The sequence below is a fragment of the Ascaphus truei genome, chromosome 14 (genome assembly GCF_040206685.1).
Source record: "Ascaphus truei isolate aAscTru1 chromosome 14, aAscTru1.hap1, whole genome shotgun sequence".
Classification (NCBI taxonomy): Eukaryota; Metazoa; Chordata; class Amphibia; order Anura; family Ascaphidae; genus Ascaphus; species Ascaphus truei.
The window spans coordinates 37595863-37614050 of record NC_134496.1 but is presented as its reverse complement, the minus strand read 5'-3'; the positions used below and the strand labels follow the sequence as shown (position 1 = coordinate 37614050).

The 18188-nt window shown below is 40.2% G+C and overlaps 1 protein-coding gene across 2 annotated transcripts in view; it reads right to left on the bottom strand.

The window, feature by feature from the left end:
* Positions 1-18188, bottom strand: part of ARHGEF26 (Rho guanine nucleotide exchange factor 26) — a 77214-nt gene that overhangs the window by 35636 nt on the left and 23390 nt on the right. For both annotated transcript variants that reach the window (XM_075570506.1, XM_075570507.1), the window contains 2 exons: positions 4741-4893; positions 2867-2996 (listed from right to left, as the gene is read on the bottom strand). In XM_075570506.1, coding sequence (XP_075426621.1) covers positions 2867-2996; positions 4741-4893 — 283 coding nt within the window. The remainder of the gene's footprint in view (positions 1-2866; positions 2997-4740; positions 4894-18188) is intronic.

Below are 18188 nucleotides of genomic sequence, written 5' to 3'. Positions count from 1 at the left end.
TCTTTATAATGAGCAATTAGGCAGTTTTATTGGGAGAGTTAAGTGACTGTTTAAATTTGAAACTAGTATGGGGAAAGCACTGCATTTAAAGTGGGCACACTTGTAAATGTTCATTTACAAGTGTGTATAAAAGTTAAAAAGGAGATAGACAAGATGTGGACTTCAGTCTGTTTGGATCTTCCAGCAACTTTATCTGTGTGAAGATATTACTGGACAGCTTTGGTGAGCTCACTACTACTCTACACTAACGCAACATTTTTATGCCTGCCCCATTAAAATCTCCCTCCTTCCCCTAACCTATTGCACTTTACCTCGTCCAAAACTTCTCCTCATCCACTCATCACATCTCCCACCCATGACAACCCCATCCTCCAATTCCCTCTGCAACCCCTTTCACAACACCCTTGCATTGCCTAAGGCTGCAATTATAGTTGCAGCAGGCGCGCAACGGAGCGCGTGATCTCACGCGCGAAACATGCACTGGGGCTGGAGGCGATGGGGAGGCGTGGCGGACCAGTCACCAGGCTGGTTCGCCCTCATTGTCTAAACCGTTCACGTGACATGTCTGTTGCGCGAAAAAAACAAACAAATTGATTTGTATTTTCAAAAAGCGCCCGCGGGGTAGCTCAGCAGCGCTCGTGCACACTATGGGCAGCCTCATAATAATCGTGGCCTAATGCACCCAGCTTCTAGCAGCAAAGGGTACACACCATATGCTGCTTGTGCACTACATGGGCCAACTGGGTACACTTCAGCCACCTCTCAGCCTTGGAAACTGCTCTCACTTGCACCTTACCTCTACCTCCTACACTTTTACCCATAAACCCTCTTGCCTAACTTCCCATTCTCTACTGTCACCTCTCTTATTCTGCAGCTATCAACTCCATCTGCCTCTTGCATCACACCCCAAAAAAATATATGTTTTAACTCTTTTTTCCTACTCTCTCCCAATCCTGGCCCTACCCAGATACCAATCCTTTCATGTCCCACTCCCTGCCCCAAAGTCTCCTCAACACACACTGCCAATCCCTCCCTCACCCCATTATACCTCTCCTTCCCTTTTCCTGTGCTCAATGGTAGGGGTGCGCGAGAGTTTCCAAGGGGGGGGGGGGGGGTGGCGGCAATGTGGTTACAGAGGTCCCGTGCTCCCCCCAAGCTTTTCAAATGAAATGCCGGGGGACCGCGGAGGGCTATCTAAATTCCTTTACCTTGGCTTCCAGTGACGCATTGTCATGGCAACGCAGCATCAAATAGCGCTGCGGGGTAATGTGATGTCACATTGCCATGGCAGGGTGCAAGGGGAATGCACGTTCCATAGGGGAATGCACTATGAAACGCACAATCTGTCTGAAATAAACTCACTGCAATACATGACTTGTTCATTTCCAACTCTCTAAATTCTCTACTCATTACAGAAACCTGGCTCACCCCCTGAGACACGGCCTCTCCTGCTGCCCTCTCCTGTGGTCAATCCCTCAGTCACACCCCCAGGCCAGGGAATAGACAGAGTGGAGGAGTTGGTCTACTACTTTCCTCATGCTGTACATTTCATGTCATAACCCCATTTCCCTCGGAGTCCATGCAGTCTGTCTCTTTTCCCCCCACGTCATGGTCACCTATCATCCCCCTGGACCTACATCTTGATTTCTTGACAACTTTGCCACTTGGCTCCCTCACTTTCTCACTTCTGACACACCTACTGTCATACTGGGAGACTTTAACATACCTAATGACAATCCCACTGTCACTTCAGCTGCCTTTGTTATCTCCCTAACCTCCTCCTATGGTTTCTCTCAGCCGACTACTTCTCAAACTCGCTACAATGGCCACTCCCTTGACCTGGTTTTCTCTCGACTCTGCTCTCTCTACCTTCTCTAATGCACCCTTTTCTCTCCGATCATCATCTCCTAACCTTTAGCCTCATTCTACTCTATGCACCATGCACAACACCTATATCCACTCTCAGCTCATTTTCCTATGTGGCTGAGGATGAGGTCTCCATGCTCCTCATCATCTCAATCTACAACCTGCTCCCTTGATCCTATTCCCTCACATCTCCTCCGAAGCTGCTCTGGCAGACTAAGCACCACCTTTTTAACCTCACCCACCTCTGGCACATTCTCATCTTCTTTCAAACATGCACTCATGGCCCATTATAAAGAAACCCTCACTTGACTCAGCCTCCCCCTCTAATTACCGTCCTCTCTCTCTTCTCCCCTTTGCCTTCATGTTACTTGTGACTCGCTTTCTGTCCTCTAATTCCCTGATTGACTATTTGTAACCTGGATTCCATCCCACCTTTTCACAGAAGCTTACTTGCCATACCTTTAACATCCAACTTCCCTACAACCCAATTGGAACAAGCTGTGCAGTTGGAGCAATCTCCACCTTATGTAACATCAACCACACAACCTTAATAGATTCAGCTGACAGGCTGGGCCATATTCCAACCTGAGCCACACTACACTACAATGAGAAGCCACCATACTATCTTGTTTCAACATTCGGTCTATATTGTAAACTCTCACGAGCAGGGCCCTCTTTATCTCTTAATGTTTATGTTTGGCCTCACCTATATTTAACATTTTTTGTTATATACATAACTCTGTACCCCATTGTACTGTGCTGCGGAATATGTTGGCGCTTTACAAACAAACGGTAATAACGTGTGTAAGTATTGCTAGCAACTGGACTGTCAAGTACTTTTAAGAACATAGGATCATGTTCTTATTGGAGAGAGGCACACAAGTCTGCACTAAACTCTGCTGCAATCCGAATACAATCATTTTAATTAGATCTTTAAGTCCGGGTCTAAAAAGAAATTGCATTTTACTGAAGCCAATCAAAATAAAGGAGTAGCACTTACATCCATGAGGAGTGGAAGGCGAGTAACTCTCTGCATGGGAAGGATGAGGAAGGAGATCATGGGCAAATTCCTGCAGTCTTCGTGAGATTCAATTCGAGACAAAGCATCCTTAAAGTGCGCATTTGTCGATCTGGATTAACAAAATTGGTACAATTAATAAATTAGTCATCTTAGATTCCTGGTTTTAAAAAAAAGTTAAATTGTTGTTCATTATAACTAGATTCTGGAAAAGACAGCAACACTGATGTGATATAAATGTATTTTGTTGTCCATCAGTTATGCTTCAACTTTGATAAAGGGTGGGGGACTAGGCAGAACCATAGCCCCGCCCTCTTCGGCCCAGTGAAAGTGATGTCATGGCATGATCGAGATATAGATGTATATATTTTTTTTTTAGAGAAAGATATGAGATATATATATATATGATGAGAGAAAAGGCTTCTAAAAGGTTAGATCCCAGGAGGAGTCTAAGAAGAGGGATCTCACTGTGAATAGTGTCTATAGGTTTATAATATAGATATGTATAGTCTAAAAAAGGAAAAGGAAATACCCGGTCGCTTACTCCTGAATGTAGGTGACGTATATAGATGGAAGATATAAAAAAAAAAAAAAAGTGTGAAAAATAAAATCCAGAAAGATACTACCTGACTGGGGGCGCAGGGTGCCCTCCAGAAAGATACTACCTGACTGGGGGTGCAGGGTGCCCTCCAGAAAGATACTACCTGATCGGGGGCACAGGGGAGTATGTATAGTCTAGGTCAGGGGTGTGCAAACTGGGGGGGGCAAGACCCGCGGCGCCATTTGACACCGGAAAACAAGATAGGGGGGCGCAAGCTCCAGGGGGGCACAGCACCAATTGTTTGCATACCCCTAGTCTAGAGCAGTGTTTTTCAACAGGTTCCTAGGAACCCTTGAGTTCCCCACGCATTCTTAAAGTATTCCCTGCAATGTTCTGGCCATTTGAAAATTGTATCAAACACAGAAGAATTGACACTGCATCTGATCACAGAGTTGCTATTAGAGATGGTTGGGTGTTCCTCAGAGTTTCACTTATTTTTCCTTAACCAAAAAAAATGTTTGAAACCACTAGTCTAGGGTAAGGATCCCCTTTGTTTTCTAGTTATGGACAGTGCCCTGTTTAGATAGCACCCTCAGAGATGGCTTCACATTACTGTAAAACTTCATAGAGAGGCATCCTATGCCCAAAGGGGGCTCCACAGGCCTCAGCCCTGGGGCATAGTTGGACAAGCCCCATCGGAGGGTCCTTAGCTGACTCTCACTCAGAAGACCACATGATGGCATTCATTACCCAAGACGGGGATACTGATGGATAGAAAGTAGCGAGGGGCCCAACAGACAATGGAGAACTACTGACGATACACAGCAGAGGGATCCTTCAGCTAACAGGAGTTAGTAAAGCCTCAGTGCCTTCCAAACTGGCCGAGATATGGGAAACTAGGGAAGAAGATACAGACAGCCCATACAGAGAACAGTGGTGACACTATACATAAAGTCAAGTGTACGATATACCAGAGAGTGCATCAATGGTGATTAATAAAAATGCTGCTTGTATGAATAAGGTTACTGGCGCATTTCATTGCATTATCTATGCCCAGCCTGCATGGATCCAGAACCCTGACAAAGTAATCAACGTTGAGCAAGCCAAGTTAAGAGACATCTGATGTAAACTCCCTAGGTGCCGGGCAGGAAGGGCAACGTAATGAAAACGTGTCTCCTAAATGTTCAGTGCTGACTTTCCAGACTCCCTATCAGTGAATAGACTCATCAAATTGCAGGCGAAAAGGAGACCCATGAACCACATATCAATGAAGATACTTATATGCATAACATACAATGCCTGCATAACTACATACATTAGTTTTTGAAGTGTCCGTTGCTGATAAACTTCATTAGTGCAATATTTCACATATGGATCAAAGGTGGACTTGGCATGCTTCTCCACAATATCGCTAATGTCTTCAATAAGAATGTTTCTCTGATGTCTTCCTTCTAGTTCTTTAAAGAACCTGCAAGACAAAAAAAGCAAATGATTATAGTTATCAGCTACCATAAGGACACGCAGAAAACCACAGATTGGTGATTTTAGTTACATATCTATTTCAAGGTGGTATATTTAAAGCAGCAATCCCAGCTGTCCTTTTTGTTGTTGTTTTTTCCCCCTTTAATATGTGCATCATTACAATCCACACAATGATAAGTAATTAGCCACGATGCTGATCGATCACAGGAGAATGGATCGATCGTCAACTTAGCTAATTACTTATCATTGTGTGGCTCAGGGGTTCACAAAATTGCTGTCATTGCAGCAGAAGAGGACCAAAGATGCAAAGTTCTGTGGGGAAAATCATGGGACCAGGCAGTCAGTAGATACAATTGGTGCACTGCTAGAGAGAGGGCAGGGCTCAAAAAGGGGTGTGCCAGAGCCTGTTTCAGAAGAGAAAGAGATGTATAAATGGTTGCTATAGAAACAAAAAAAATGCATCATTAATCAGTTATTAATACAAACGCAATAGTTGCATTCAGATACTGAAATCCTGTAATACACTAAAAACAGATTTTTTGATTTTTTTCTACACCATTGCATCCAAGGGTTCTTCCGAACACGAATGGCTCTATTCTCAGTATGTAGAGAATGGGTGGTGCTCAAGTGTTTGGTCCTATCTTCATAGAAATCATCAATAATAAAAAAAAAGAGGCTCTATTCTCAGCTCTGGTGACCACCCTGGATCTGGACATTGCCCGTCTTCACTTTCCATTTCAACTAATGACGTTGTCGCTTCCTAATACGGAGATCTGCATACATGAAAATTTGGAACACTTTTGCACGGAGAACTTCCATGTGTAGAAAGTCCGCAAGCAAAAGAAAAGGAAAAAATAGACACGATGTTGAAGATTTTTTTTTTTTTGACATTTTTCCTGAAATTCAGGAAAATAAGTTCTTGTAAACCAAACTGATAGATCCGGCCATCTCTAACCCCATGAGCTAGGGGGTTCCAATCCTGTTAAATAATACATTTCAATATTTAAGCGGATAGCTGCTTTAAACTTAACACATCTATTGGAGTGAAACACGCAAAGGAAGATAGAGAAATGATGTTGCAGGCATTCCATTGATTGCCAAACACAATGTTTACTTGTGATAATCCCAGCTCTAAGTATGGTGTTGAGTAATAAGTGCAGAGCTGAAATATTTTACAGATTGCGCTTCTCATTGGTAGAACATCGAGTTCTCTTGGTCTCCTGTGATCTGCTAACAGCCATAAAAATGTATTAACAACGAAATCACAACAGTGAGCTGGCTTTTCGTAAAGTACTTTCGAGTTGCTCTGCACAAATAAAAAAAATGGTTTGCCAGAGTATTAAAGCAGCAATTCTGCCATCAATTCATTTTTATTATTACAGCATTTGAACCGTTGGGGGGGGGATTTTCATCATTACCGTTGTTTTCTAAGGGTATTTAAATGTTTCCAATAGGAAGCCAGAAATGAGGACGTTGATGCTTCCTATTGGCCTGTGGTGCCCCAGTGAGATCTGAAAACTATTTTGCTTCCCCTCAATGGAGCATATTCACAAGTAATTATGTCAAAAAATGATTGTGTCATTTGGCCTTAAACAGGTCAACTGTATAACCCATTTTAAATAAATAAAACTTGTTAATACTGTAATGATTGATTGATTTATGACATATACAGAGGCAGCAGCCGTTATTCGAACATTTCACACGTTGTATACCTTGGAATACCCATGTCATGGCGCGTGATTTCTTCCAACCATACCGCCTTAAGACGCATGTTGTATACCTCGGAATACCCATGTCATGGCGCATCATTACCGCGTGTTGACTCGTGTTTTTATCGAGCGCAGAAAATGGCATTTTAGAGTTCTGTTTTTTAAACACCTGTAAATTGACACAGTAGCACAGTACTGTACACATTACAATTAATTCATTCATTTCTGCCACGGACATGCAAAGAATTGCACCAAAGAAATCAGAATCCATGAAATTCAAAAAAATCAACCGCGGTAAACACAGGTGTGCCTGGTGTGATTGACGGTGTGAATGGCGGTGTGAATGGCGCGTGGAATACAGCAGAGCACACAAAAACGGCTCTGTGAAATGTTCGAATAACGGCCGCTGCATCTGTACCTGTGTAACCAATTTGGGTAATGCAACCAAATTCACTACTCATGTATGTATGTATGTATGTATGTATGTATGTATGTATATAGCACTGTCTATGTACATAGAGCTTCACAGCAGTAATGCACGCGACATGATAATATAACACATGATGGGAATATGCATTTGAGACTTAAAAGTAATTTTTAGGAAAAGGAGTCCCTGCCCCGAAGCGCTTACAATCTATGTGGTAAGTGGGGAAAACTTAGACCGTAGGAGGGTGTCCTGAAAATGCGTCTGCAAGGTCGATGCATGAGATGTAAATATTTTTCATTCTTATGTTAATAAGGGCCACGATGATTCCTCTACATCTTAGATTAACTGGGATAAATAGTTTTAGGATTGCAGCACAGAAACAGACATTAAATCCCTTTGCTGTTATGCAAAGACTCAATAGTATTATCTGGCTCTACTGGGCATCCAAAAGCACCTTTTTAATGAAACGTGCACATGATTATAACGTCATCTCTGAAATAACCCTATAAAATAACAAAATTGTCCAATGTAGTTCTAATTATTTGTGAACACATTTTCTACTGTACTAGCTTCTCCTTTTTAATCCTACATTCACATGGTGAAATTCCAGTGTTAGATAAGATTAATGAATTGGAATTTTTCCCACAGATGTTTCATTCCTTTACCAAGTTGAAAAGGTTACTGTAATGAAAAATATATACACACGTTTACTGTGGTGGTGTGTGATATGTACATGAAACGGATGTTCGAAGAATGAACTTGATCTGTAGAACACGCCATGTTTTGAAAATAAAAGTGCCACTATTACCTTGAGTAGACTGAATACGTGACTATCCAGAGCCTAAACCAATAAAAACCATTACAAGAATGAGTGTAAAGTCCATTCCTCATAACTAATCAAAAACAGAAATACCAAAGATGATGTACACGCTACAATTGTTATATAAACCTATATCTAGATGTGTTAAAGTTATACCCACACCCTTTTTGTGATAAATGATGTGCTAAATAATTAAACACAAGTTCACAGCCTAAGGAACATGAAATCAATAAACAGTTTGGGTTGCTTAATCATGATTAAAGGAATCAATGTTGTTGGTTATGAAATGTCAATAAACTTAATATCTCTACCACTACAAGAAGTCAAAGAAGGAAGAAACGTCCTAGAAGCAAAGCTAGGGCTTGAACCCAGTCTGGTCAATATTGTAAACAACAACAGTCTAAAATAGACACATGGAAGAAGTCAATCTGAGACATTATGAAGAAAGCTTCATGAGTTATTGACTGTTGAGTCAAATAAAACATTTTTTTGCCACGGAATCAGTCTGTTTACTAAATTGTTATGCAGCAACTCAAAAAACTCAATCAAGTGTTTAGAATGAATATACGGTCAAGTGTGGTTAATTGAAACATAAGATTTGGGACAACCTATTCCAACGTATAAAGTACCAGCTTTCATACACGTTTAAACTCACCAAGATATTATGCCAATTGTTGGTGAACTAGTTTAAAACAGAGGGGCATATTCATCAAGCCTGCATGCATGGTGTCACAATACGATCCCGGATCGCGTGCAATACCCCACACCCGAGTAATATGAATCCCAGCAATAGTATATCGCATTCACTTTAACGGTTTATTTTTTTTTATAGACTGTCCCTTTATAAAGCTTTGTGTACCGGAAAAGAACAAATGTCATCTCATGCTCGTAATTGGACTGTGCAATTGGCATTATCTTTCCAAAAAAGATCAGGATTGCTTTGAATAAGAGGAACAAATGATCTTTTGTATATAACTCAGTTTGTCTCAAAAACGTAGTTCAAAGAAAGGCAAGTCATTTTAGATGGCGACATGTCATGAAAGACAACTTGTTTACTGGACGCTGAGATTGTGTGATTTCCATACTCACTGACATGCCACTTTCCCATCAGTTAAATGTATATTTTAGTAATGTCTTGGGCAAATGGAAAATACCAAGTGTAAAGTTTAAAACACAAAACACAAACAGCTTTTCCATTTATATGTACATGTCCATATTTCAAATATGTGGTGATTGTTTACAGTATAATGCTTGGGTTCTTCCAATGTTGTATATTTTTAACATTAGGAATCATTACAATATCTTGCTTCTTGGGGAGAGGGGGGTGACCTGGTGATGAGACATGGTCTTTTATTCTCTGCATATAAATAGGAAACAATAGCTTGAGGTGTAACGTAGCAGACAACTTGATGAATGGTGGGCTCATATTGCATTACAGAAATAATCATTCATGATACATGGTATAGTAACTTGCCCTGAACACCAATGCTCTTATTGAACAATTTTCTTTTCATCTAACTTGGACAAAAAGTTTTCGCTTTTACAGGGTGTGGTATTCATTTTCCTTCAGATGACTCATCATGCTGTCAGGCCAATTTGCCATTTTCACCTTCCGCCAGTATGAATAACACACACACACACACACACACACACACACACACACACTTCTAGGCCAGGGGTGCTCAACTCCAGTCCTTAAGCCCCCCTCCCCAACAGGTCTTCAGGATATCCCTGCTTCAGCACAGGTTGTTCAATCAGAGGCTGTCTTTGACTAAGCCACCTGTGCTGAAGCTGGGATATCTGGAAAACCTGACCTGTTGGGTGGGGGCTTGAGGACTGGAGTTGAGCACCCCTGCTCTAGGCCTAAAAAAAATACACTTACTGGTACAATAATATCAGACAACACAAGACAGAATATTTCTACTCCTGTGTAAACCATTATTACCATGATATTTTCACTAAAGCAAGTGGAGGGGATCAAAATCATTAAGCTAGAAGAGAAGGAGGAATGTCCAAAGAAAATTAACAGGAAATGTCATAAGCGAGTTTGGCTCTTCGCCTTAAGTAAAGCCAGATCACAACACGCGATGAAGCCCTTCTAGCCACCAACAGCCATCTGACTTTTCTACCGAATTATAAATGACAGTGTTTCTTTCCCAAACATTTATATAAAACAAAAAAAAACAGAGGATGTGACCATCAGAGAAACTAAACCTTGTCAGTCACACAATGAACAGAAATCACAGATGAAACGCAACTCGCGCAATTAATATTTCGCTGCTTTTTTTTTATGTAGCCAGGCTGGTTTCCTTGGCCACTAAGTCTGCCCTCCCTGGCAGTAAGTCCTGGTAAGAGCAGGCCTGCAGGAGTTATCATGGGTTTTCCCCACTCATAGTAGCTTCTTTGAGTGACACGGGAGGCGGTGGGAGTAGGCCTGTGTGTGTCCAATCACTGGATTCAGATCTGGTACCTACTTCCCTTGTACTTAAGGAGATGCCCTGCTTAATTTAGTCAGTGTCTTTACCACCTTGAAAGAGGCTGGTCTACCCTAACAATTGTGCAGGGCTTTGCCAATCTGCATTCCCTCTCCTAGGGGAGTGGAGGGGGAGACTATACCCTTTACTCCACCAGGGAGTAAGTGAAGAGCAAGGACTGCTTCAGGGCCCCTTGGCCTGGAGTGGAGGTCCAGGGTACATCCTGAGGGTGAAGCCCAACGAAGTGAAGTATGCTGTGTATGCTGTAACATCTGCCAGTGCACTAAATAAAGTGATCCTGTTCAAAGATATCTTCCTGCCCAAGACTACAATGTATCAGGGGGAGGGGAAGTAAGTTCTCCTGCAGGGATTGTCCCCACATCCCTGGTGCCTGCAAGAGATGGAGGCGCTGTCATCGTGAGAAAATCAGTTACTACCCCAAGCCTGTCCTGTTCTCCTCCACAACACCACAGGATACTCAGATCCACTGTAAGCCTGCAGATATGCACCACACCCCACTGTGTAGCAGTGAAGTCTCCCAGAGAGGCGGGGAAACACCATTACATTAACTTTGCTGGATCTAGTAAGAAAATATAACACTGGGCAATATCATCAGCCTGCTGAATTGGACCAAGTCATCGAACCTACACAAGGAGACCAAGTCATCGTTCTTTCCAAAATAGTGCAGAACAAATTTAGAGAACATGGCCGGAGCCCTTCCTACTTTTCCCAAGACGAAGTTACTACTACAGAGTATTTCAACATGTAATGTCAGCTACGGACTAAAATTAAAATGCACTTTGCACACGGTTTGATAGCATTATCACAAAAGAAACATAGGTGTTGGTTTACTTCCAATAGCCTTGCCAGTTAGTTAGGACCTTGAGCTCCAGTTGATTCCAGCGTGCAGGCAAAAGTCAATTATCAATCAAAAATCCCAGCACATGGAAACTTCAAGTTACAGTAACATTCTTGAAATAACAAAGGCAAAGCCAAGTATACATTGCACCGGAGTCTACGTACACATGAACTATGTTTCAGGGAGGATGTGTCAAGACAATAAAGTGTTCACTTTCAGAAATCTTTAAATATCAATTCTGACGGGTAAAGAAACCATGATTTGCGTCTCCTTTTATAAAGTAGCGTGTACGGACATGCCACAGCGATAGGATATCTGCACCTGATAGAATGAAGGATTCCTCTGCAGTGATTACTTGCAGCCTGAAGGATATCTGCGAATGGATTAATTCTTTATCAGTCGGCTATAATTACTCAAATTAAAACTCCCCTGCTGACAAAAAAAGCCTGCAATGCTCTACTCTCTACATGTGTTCCAAGGTCTTCCAACAGTTATAGGACACATTATAAAAACGAGTCCGAATGTTATTAACTCCAAGTTCATTGACAGGATCACTCCCCTCCTGTAATTGAAAAGCAGAGCCTACAAGATCAAAAAAAAAAAAAAAGAAGAGAAAAAACAGAGCTTTTGCATGAAAAATGTATATGCTCTCTCTCCCCCAACCTCCCCCCCCCAAAAAAGAGTACATGAGACATTGATCCACAAAGTGACAAAAACATTTTCTATTTCTTTAAGTAGCCATCTGCTGTAGGGACAATGCTGAAGGAAGATGCGTCAAACAGTATGTAAATGTACAGTATTATAATAATAATAATAATAATAATAGCATGTTCTTGTATAGCGTTGCTAGTTTACGCAGCGCTTTACAGAGACATTTTGCAGGCACAGGTCCCTGCCCCGTGGAGCTTACAAGCTATGTTTTTGGTGCCTGAGGCACAGGGAGATAAAGTGACTTGCCCAAGGTGACAAGCAGCCGACACCGGGAATTGAACCAGGAGTCTTTACTCACTGGGCCACTCCATCTCCCTATCCGAGCCGTCCATGTATACAGTTAATGGGACAAAGCTTTAACCATATTTTAATATCATTTACCAGCCAGTTTCATCTGATCTGCCAGACACCTACAACATATTGCACTTTCGCATTGTAAGAATTGAACATTGCAAACCCAAAGGAGTCATTAAAAAGAATAATATCTAGAAGTATTAAGCTGTAATAATTATAGCAGGTTTGAATATTAAAAAAAAAACAAGTAAGAGAAGGAGAAATTATGTAAGGTTCAGGTTGATGGGAGTAGTTAAGGGTACACCTTAAATGCACACGATTGAGTTTATTTTCAATCAACAAAGTGAACTTGGGCAAATTATTTTGTCCCCTGCCTCAAATCAATCTGAAACAACAACAGGTGTCCTATGGGGTAGCACTGCTTAGTAAATACAGGCAATGGGGCCTTCTGATGGTATAAAAAATATATTAGTTATCGGCGCAAACATGTAGCAAAACAAAGAGAGACGTGTGTGTCTAACAAAAAAAACATGCTCGATTTGTTGTTTCCATACGTGACATACAGGTGGACACTACATAAAGCCATACCACTTAGATTCCCTGTTCCTTATATTTATATCTGATGCTTTTAGCCCTATATTCTGCATGTAGTACTGTATTGTACTGTATTGTAAACAGAAAAAAACACATGCTTAGTTAATAAAGTGGTTTGTAATAAAAGGAGATATAAAGTGCAAATATTGCCCGCAGAGATTTCTTAGATGGCCATGGCTCTGAGACTTGTACTCAGACGAGAAACCACAAACATTAATCTCTCCATAATCATTATGTGGTTTCACTCTTCCCAACCTGCCAGCTACAGTATTTATCAGGGTTCCATTTACAAGCCTTAAGATCATCCATCTTATTGGGATGGATGCCAAACGTCTACTCTGTAGCACAGCTAAACTATTGAATAAGGTCAAATTTATTAAGACAACTTTTGTGAAACTGGACCATTAGGTTTAAATCTGGCATTACAACAAATCTGTCTACACAGCTATGAACAAGACGTAGTTCAGTCCAGCAAGCACAATCAGGGAAAGTATCTTACTTTCGCTCCTCCATTCTCCCTGCATCTGAAGCACTACAGAGGACCTGAATAATATCTCTGCAGTCCCTTTTCTCCTCTTGCACTTCAAGTAGAGGTTGGGATGGGACGTGACTGAATTTAATAAGCATTTTTAAGTATCTCTGAAATGTTGAATGTGCATCAAATCCCAGTGCTTAAACACGGCAAGTGAAGACATTTTCCTGCAAGGGATTTCTGGCCTCTCCAGGACTGAATGTATAAGCTAGAGTACTAATGAAGTAAGTCCTAAACATATGGTATGTTGAAGCTAAAATAACATGAAGGCACTAACCAAAATAACACTCGTGCTTTTTTTAATATTTATTTTATATACTAAGATACATTTATAGGCTTGAAACTTTTGGTTTAAAGTCAAACGCGTGAGGGGTATTCTAGTATTTTAATGTGTCTGGCAAATATTATTTTAGATGGCATTTTGCTCTGAAACTAGAACTGTATGTCACCAGATTGCTAAAGGGAATGTAAAGGGGGGGTGGGGCTCCGGGGAGAGAAAATAATGACAATGAGTAGGGTCACAGCGTTATACTATGCACCAACTATTTATAGCATGGGTTGATATGCACATCTGTAAAATGCATCTGTTAGATGTTCTATGACATCAACTTGTAGCTGACGGAGGTTACTGGAATGCATTGCAGAACAGTTATGTTCTACTATTCCATTCAATGGCAAATACTTCTCAATAAACCTAAAAAAGGACTGTGCTGAAAAAAAGGAGAAGCCAAGGAAATGTCATGGAAGTTAAAGTATGCATAGTGACTGCCACATATTGTATGAGAAGGCCACTATAAACACACACATGGCTGGGAACCGCCAACTGTTTAAATCACTCTCCTCTTGTAAAGGGGGCACAGATTCCAAGGAGCCTCCAGGAAGAGGCTAAGCATTCTGTCAGTATTCAGTACACTACAAAGATAGCATTGTTCCAACACATATTGATGACCCCTCCATTCAATACCCTCTGACATACTGTATGCATGAGGGAGTATTTGTGCCAAACCCACAATAGACCAACTCTTTTTTTTGCTTGGCATATTTTTCTCAGATATGCTCATTCATCTGTCAAACATTGAGAAATGTCACTAGCCAAACAGACATTTGAACTCAACTCCTTGCAGCAGTAACAGAAAAAAATTAAATACAATGAAATATGCTCCATCTTGAATGGAAGGTCAGGTTGATTTTAAGATACAGGAATTCCATAACTTTTCATGCAGTTTTTAATAAAGGGGTTTTGTCTGAAACAGCTGTAACCGTATCTAGACATTTGACCGATGTCCTACGTATGATGGGGTCATAGACCAACATTGAAATAAACTACAAATGTGCAATTAACAATGGGTTGCCGATTTGCACTGCAGGCTGCTCTAGCAGTGAAGAGGTTAAATAGAATAGATGATATATGGCAAGCAATAAACACAAGCTTATGGACATCAAGATCTAGGTCTGAGGGGTCTGTGCTGGTATTTTCACCTTGTTGTTTGGCAGGTTATAGCTGTAGGAGGATGCTCAGGAATTAGAATTTGGAATGTTCCCATTCATTCACAAAACATACAACGACTTTAAGAACAACTTTTGATATACTTAAAATGACTGGCTATAGTAGTACAAGGACAATTTAGCAAACTAAGTGGTTTACCAATGATTTGTCCCTTTCTCAGAGCTAAAAGCAAGATACTGTACTACTTTTAATTAAATCAGGGCCGATATTAGTTTTAGTAATGACTGGACTGGTACATTGGATAATGGCTATAATAATTATAATTAATGGAACTATTTATTGAATTATCTCAACATTACAAGTGACTTTAGGGACTGTTTGCCCACTAAATACTGCTCACTCTCTTCTTGAAAAGATGTTTAAACTATCGGATACCTTGGATAAAGCCTGAAAAAAGAAAAAAAACACTCACTGAACAAAAGCCAGAGGATTTCCTTTTGTAGCACTGCTGGAAAAATAACTTTTTCCCGAGGCAAAGTTTAAGAAATTCATCCAATTTTCCATTTATCAATGTCCAAAGGGTTATATTCTTCTATCCATTCAATAAATCAATGAGGGGTGCACAAAGCATTCAAACATACAATACTACGGTAAATGAAATGATCTAACATCTAAGAAATATGTTACATATGTCATGAGTCTCAATATTCCGCTCTGAACGTGTCAAAGGATTTTAATTTTAAAAGGCTCAGATCTACAATATTCTTTTCTGAAAATGGATATATGAAGGGGAAAGGATCAAGTGCTGCGGGCACATAGTACCTCGCTAAATACCAGACACAGGTTAATTAGTCTCTGTCTCTACTTGCAAAAAGTTCATTCAAAACATAGTTATCTGAACAGCATCACTGTTAGAATAAATGTTTTGATATGTTTCAAACATACTGCTGAGTGCTTCTCCTTATATAACCTTTTCGAAGATGCTGATATTGTGTCATATTCCAAAAGGTTTCGATGGATAAAACAAGCTTACATTATCATTAATAGCTACAAAAATAACAGTACATCTAGAATGGCGATTCTCAACCAAGGGGTATATCAGGGTTTCAGGGGAGGCTTGTGTTTGGAAACGAAAATAAATAAAAAACCTATACCTATCACTTTCTAACTGTAGAAAGTACACAGCTTATTGCATCAGCCTATGATGCGCAGTAGTGCACCTATTATCTTTCTTTATCTTTGAGTTACGCTGTAGACTTCGTCCCATTTGGAAGCTTGTGAGGAACCCTTTTACCACGTATGATCACTCTTTGCCAGAGGATCTCCAAGAGGAGTTTTTGGAACTCAAGTTTGATTCAATTGCCAAAGATAACTTCCAGCAAATCACTTTAGAGAATTTTTGGTTAAAATATTGTGTCTACCCCAAAACAAGTGAGCAGGCTCTGCGTGCGAGAATCCCATTTTCACAAACATACCTTTGCCAAGCTGGTTTTTCTGCACTTGCGGCTATAAAAACAAAGCAGCACGACAGGTTCGACGTTGAAAGTGACCTACGTTGTGCTCTGTCTCCTACAGTGCCGTGAATCCAAAAGCTTGTGGTAAGCAAGCACATGGAGAATAAATGAAGCAAACAATGTATGTTCAATGTAAAAAATTGAAGATCGAAATAAAATCTTTTTTTTTTTTTAAATTTCCAAATGCTTTGATTTGCTTTTAGTTGCGATACATTAAATTTCAAATGCAATTGTTGGGGGAGGTGATTTTTATGTTTATCAAATGAGAACATGGGCTAAAAAAATAATAAATAAAAACAAATGATGAGAAACACTGATCTAGAATAAGTTAAACGTCAACTAGATTGTAAGCTCCTCAGATCAGGGACTCCTCTTTCTTAATGTTACTTTTATGTCTGAAGCACTTATTCCCATGACCGGTTATTTATATTATTTGTTATTTATATGATTACCAGGTGTATTACTACTGTGAAGCGCTATGTACATTAATGGTGCTATATAAATAAAGACATACAATACAATAACCTTCCCTAAAACAATGTACAGGCATACCCCGGTTTAAGTACACTCGCGAGTAAGTACATCTCGCTCAATAGGGAAACGGCAGCTCACGCATGCGCCAGTCAGCACGTCCTGAACAGCAATACCAGCTCCCTTCCTGTACCGAAGCTGTGCGCAAGTGGGGAGACTATAGAGCCTGTTACACATGCGTTATTTACATCTGTTATGCACGTATATGACGATTGCAGTACAGAACATGCATCGATAAGTGGGAAAAAGGTAGTGCTTCACTTTAAGTACATTTTCGCTTTACATACATGCTCCGGTCCCATTGGGTACGTTAATGCGGGGTATGCCTGTAATCTATAGTTACAACACAATCTACAAACACTTTACTCTGAAAATGTTTATAATTTTCTGCTTTGAATATATTGATGTAGCAAACGTTACTGCAATGTGTTGCATTAATGGTGGCCCGTTATTTAACAGTAGCACCATTGAAAACAATAGTCAAGGAGGGCAATAACATCTGCTACATCTCATCATTTTTATCCGCTTTGCGTCATGTACACAGAGTTTTACATAAATCGCAAATAAAGCATAATCCAGAATACCGGATTATACAATAATACATCAACATCACATGCCCTCAGTACTGCTGTATAGAGGATAGGAAAGCCCAATCCATAATATCAGAGCTACTCAATATCAAGTATCAGTTACGTCCAGTACGCCAAAAGGAAAAGATCTGAACAAATCTGTGTAAAAAAAAATCAATGCAAGTAAACATTGTGAAATATTGAATGGCTCAAGAAGCTTCGATTCTTCAGTTGGCGAGTTTAAGAAACTGCAGTAATCAGTTCAGTTGCTAGATGTTGCGATATAAAAGGTTTGAAAACTGCAGTGTTATACAGTTGTTACACTTTTTGACATACTCTTTGCACAGTAGTCGCTCCTGTTCCATACCCTTCCACTCCGTTAATTTATTATGCCTACATGATTAGACTTTTTCCCTCAATGATGAAGATCAAAAACACAATCCCAAACATGGAAGCAGTCGGCCCAGACACCCAAATCATCCCAAGAAAAGGTCAAGATTATACAAGAAAGGGGAGAAAGTTGAACATCCAATAACCAATATAAGTCAACATTAAGAGTCACAAACCAATTAACGCTGAATAGTGTAGATCACAAGAATCCTTTTTTATTGGTTGATAACACCAGCCTAAGATAATAGCAAAATAGATGAAGCATATTACCCACTCAACATCTTTGCTTTTAAAAGAGCAATCTATACAATATCCTACGAGTTTTTTTTTTTTTTTAAATAAATACATGCCGTAATAATAGGAAATAAGTACAGGCATACCCCGGTTTAAGGACACTCACTTTAAGTACA